This window comes from Propithecus coquereli, unplaced genomic scaffold, assembly GCF_000956105.1.
Source record: "Propithecus coquereli isolate 6110/MARCELLA unplaced genomic scaffold, Pcoq_1.0 Scaffold560, whole genome shotgun sequence".
NCBI lineage: Eukaryota > Metazoa > Chordata > Mammalia > Primates > Indriidae > Propithecus > Propithecus coquereli.
The window spans coordinates 196,574-200,496 of NW_012151508.1; the positions used below are offsets into that span (position 1 = coordinate 196,574).

Consider the following 3,923-nt stretch of genomic DNA (forward strand, 5'->3'; position numbering starts at 1 on the left):
TTTATATGAGCACAAATTTAAATTTGTACTCATATGAAAGTTTACATGATAAAAAGTTAATTGTTCAAACACCTTACCTCAGCTAGTGCTGCGTTTGCCTTGTCTTGAATAAACACTATCGGGGGCACGTTCCTCAGTGTCTGCTGGGTCATCAGAAGGTGCCTGTGGGGAGACAGTGGGTTCTCGCAGCCGCATCACGCGCTCGGCCAAGAGGCCCGATGGTGCAGAGCAGGGGACACACAGAGACTCACCAGGAGACAAGAGTGGTCTATTGTAGAATTCAAAGATGAAAACGTCAGTCCAGAGAGCCATCTTCAGCCAGCTCCATACCACAAAGGGGTGTAAAGCGCATCACAACCACAGTTGTTTTTAATTCTCTCAATGCAACTTCGAGATCCTTCCAAATGACCTGGCCTGAACCTGCGATGTCCCTGGGCATCACTGAGGCCGTGAGCTCCTAGGCCTGTGCACTACCAGCCTGGCCTCTGCCTGGTGGACAGCCATTGGCACAACATAATCCTCAAGTACCGGACTTGGTACAACTGTGTCTAGTCCCCAGACCTTTGTATCACATCACGCAATACAAGCAGACGTCGTCAGTCTAGGTGCAGTACACGTCCAGTGAAACCGTGACTGCAGACCGCCGTAGGCAGCTATGGAGAAACCTGACGCTAAACCCTGGGTGACCACAAGAGCTGGGAAGAGGGACATTCAGCTCAACTGAATTGTCTGATTGCCTAAAAATCAGAAAACAATGCTATTTCAACACTTGTTGAAAATCTCTCTTTTCTTGCTTTTGTTAAATATTTAATAGTAAAGATGACATTGGCCATTCTGTGATACACAATTGGAGAGACTCTTGGGGACTGCTGTAGGGATGTCAGTGATGACCATGTGGAAGTGCCAGGGCAGAGTCCATGCGCCACTGACTGCTCAGCCTCTGCCCCTTCCCCAGAAAAGGGGGCATGACGAGAAGGGAGGAGGCCAGAGGGGAGAAGTGAGAGGCAGAGCCTGAAGGAGGAATTCCAGCTCTCAGTGCTGGCTGGTGAGCTGGACTTCTGCATTTTTTAAAATGGAAGAGAAAACTGAACTTCTTTATTATCGCCAGCTCAGCAATTCTCAAAATCTTTGGTCTCAGAAAAACTTTACATTCTTAAAAATTATTGAGGATCCAAAAGAACTTTTGTTTGTGTGGGTTTTATCAATATTTACTGTACTAGAAATTAAACTGAGAAATCTAAAACTCATGTCTTTTTAAAGTCACCTAAAATACTACTAAACCCACTAAATGCTCGCATAGACATTTTAAAGGAAAAATAACTATACATTCCATTAAAAAAATTAGCAAGAATCATGACATTGTTTACCTACTTGCACATTCCCCAAGGCCTAGCTTAATGGAAGGCAGCTGGGATCTCAGCACTGCTTCTGTATTCTGTCCTTACTTTGGTTGAAATAGAAGAAAATCTGGCTTCACAGAGATACAAGTAATCAGGAAAAGAGAGTGTATCAGTAACCCTCAGAAAGTGTGGATTTTCCTTGATGCCACACAACTCAACAACTGGTAATTTGTTAAAGGTTAGTCACAAGGTGGAATCTGAAACCACACCAACACGTCACACTCTGCCAGGCTGAAGCCCACTGGCCTAGCTGGCACTGTGAACAGATCTCCCCATGCATGGTTTTGTCATCTCACACACTGGTCACTTGGAAAGCAATGGCTCACCAAGCTATGCAGATTTTCCATATGTTGACATGGTTACCAGGCTTATTATACAACACTGCATTTGTTGACATTGCTGCCAATCTCATCGGAGGAGTCTTCAAGTACCCAGAAGCTGTCAAGCTCACAATAGTGAATGTAAGTTTTCCAGAATTCTGATTTTCCCTTGAAAGCTTAAATTTTATTACTGGCAACAGATACGGTCAGTTGATTGCCCTCAAGTGGCAGGTTCACACACTTGTTTTTGAGAGAATGTCTGCCAAACACCCAAACCTGTTTGCTTATTTTTTCTTTTTTTAGACAAGAGTCTCGCTCTGTCACCCTGGGTAGAATGCAGCAGTATCATCATAGCTCACAACAACCTCAAACTCCCTGGGCTCAAGCAAGTCTTCTGCCTCAACCTCCTGAGTAGCTGGGACTGTAGGCGCGCGCCACTGTGCCCGGCTCATTTTTTTTATTTTTGGTAGAGACAGGGTCTCGCTCTTGCTCAGGCTGGTCTCGAACTTCTAACCTCAAGTGATCCTCCCGCCTCGGACTCCCAGAGTGCTAGGATTACAGGCGTGAGTCACCACGCCCGGTCTCACTCATTCTTCTCTGTTAGGTTTTTTTCCCTGTCACAACCATCCTCCATTAGCAGACAGCAGGTGATCTGTGTGTACTTCCCATTACACAGAATATTAAAACAACATGTACTCAGGGTCAAGAGTCAATAGAATGAATAATTTTTGCTTGTTCCGCAAGTACATTCTTAAGTGGCAAATCTTTCACTATGAGCATGTGATGCATAGCCCTGAGGCTCCCGTTGGCAACAAGGCACCAGCAGCTCCCACCACGGCTTGCGCACTGCAGTGCACACACAGTGAGAAGGTGAAAGAACCTCTCACCCCCACAAAGCCCCAGAAGGATCTCCAGATCCCTAGGGATCCTGGACCACTCTGAGAAATGCTGACCTAGATTATGGCTTATATGAAAATGCAAATTATACTCTGAAATTCCACGAAGTACTTCTAAAATTTTCCTTAAAAGCAAAAGTACTTAATGAGAAATTAAGAAAGTCCACCTACGGGGAAACAGCTGGGAAATTTAAGGTGCAAGCAAAAAGCAAGTACATTTAGAAAGTAAACGCCTTCACCTCATGTATGCAGCGCTTCTCTGCAGGGTGGCCTGTGCGTGCGCGTTCTGTTCTGCAGAGAGAGTCGTCTTCCAGTACACGCGGCAGGCTGAGAAGTCTGAAGTCAAGGAGACCTGAGACCCACCCGCAAATCACTTTTTAGTTTATGTGCGCTTTCAAGACAAACAACACTCAGGAGAACAACAGCTCCATACACTTCTCCCACCCCAAAGCCAGTGTCCCAGGGGCACACCCTGCACCCAAAGCCTTGCCTGCCCCTCTCCAGGTCCCACCAGCCACCTGGCTGACCAACCCGAGCCTGCAGCACAGGCTTCACAGCCGCTTTCCTTGCGATGCTCAGTGAAGACGCCCCACTGCCGCTTCTCCTGATTTCCCTCTGGCTGAGTGGGCTGGAGGAAGCATCTCCTTCTTCCACGCACTGAGGTAAAGGGGCGCACCTATCCCTAGACCTTCTATCGTCTGACGGCTCACCAGGTGCTATCTGTGAGCAGTGAAACCTCTGCTCTGTACGGCAGACCGGGGCCATCTGTCTGTGGTGCTCAAGTGACCAGACCAACGATCACCTCTGCAACCCACAACTAAGACTTTGTGAGAGAAAAGGTGCCTTGTTTTAACTCTCAGGCAAGACTGGGCCATGTGAACTAAGGGCCAGGCCTGCTATCCTCAGCCCAGTTTCCACTCTTTGGCCCCACAGGGTACCTTGGAGAGCTCCAGGTTCAGGTCGCAGACCTCCTGGCTCACTTCAGGGGTGCACAGCAGATCAGTCAGCGCTTTGTAGAGGAGGCCATTCAGGGCCCTCAGGCGCACGTGGTCTTCCTTCCTGGTTTTCCTTGAAGTACTCTTCACCAGGAATTCCAGCTTGGATGGCGTGTGAGTCTCCACCAGGAAAAAGAGCACACAAAGCCAACGTCACAACTGTGCACCAGACCTTACTGACCCGCACCAAGGGGGAAGGGTTCAGCAGACCACCGGACACACAACACACACTCCTCTCAGCCACCTCAGCTTTCACGAAGATAAGGTTTGCTTTACAGACCCAGATCCTTCTAGATCTCACCTGTATACCAA

General features: G+C 47.8%; 1 protein-coding gene across 1 annotated transcript in view; it reads right to left on the reverse strand.

Annotated features, from left to right (window-relative positions):
• RBFA (ribosome binding factor A (putative)) overlaps positions 1-3,923 on the reverse strand; it is a 12,704-nt gene that overhangs the window by 4,966 nt on the left and 3,815 nt on the right. Inside the window, exons 3-5 of the mRNA XM_012657818.1 lie at positions 3,555-3,731; positions 2,856-2,968; positions 78-162 (exon numbers count right to left, since the gene is read on the reverse strand). Coding sequence (XP_012513272.1) covers positions 78-162; positions 2,856-2,968; positions 3,555-3,731 — 375 coding nt within the window. The remainder of the gene's footprint in view (positions 1-77; positions 163-2,855; positions 2,969-3,554; positions 3,732-3,923) is intronic.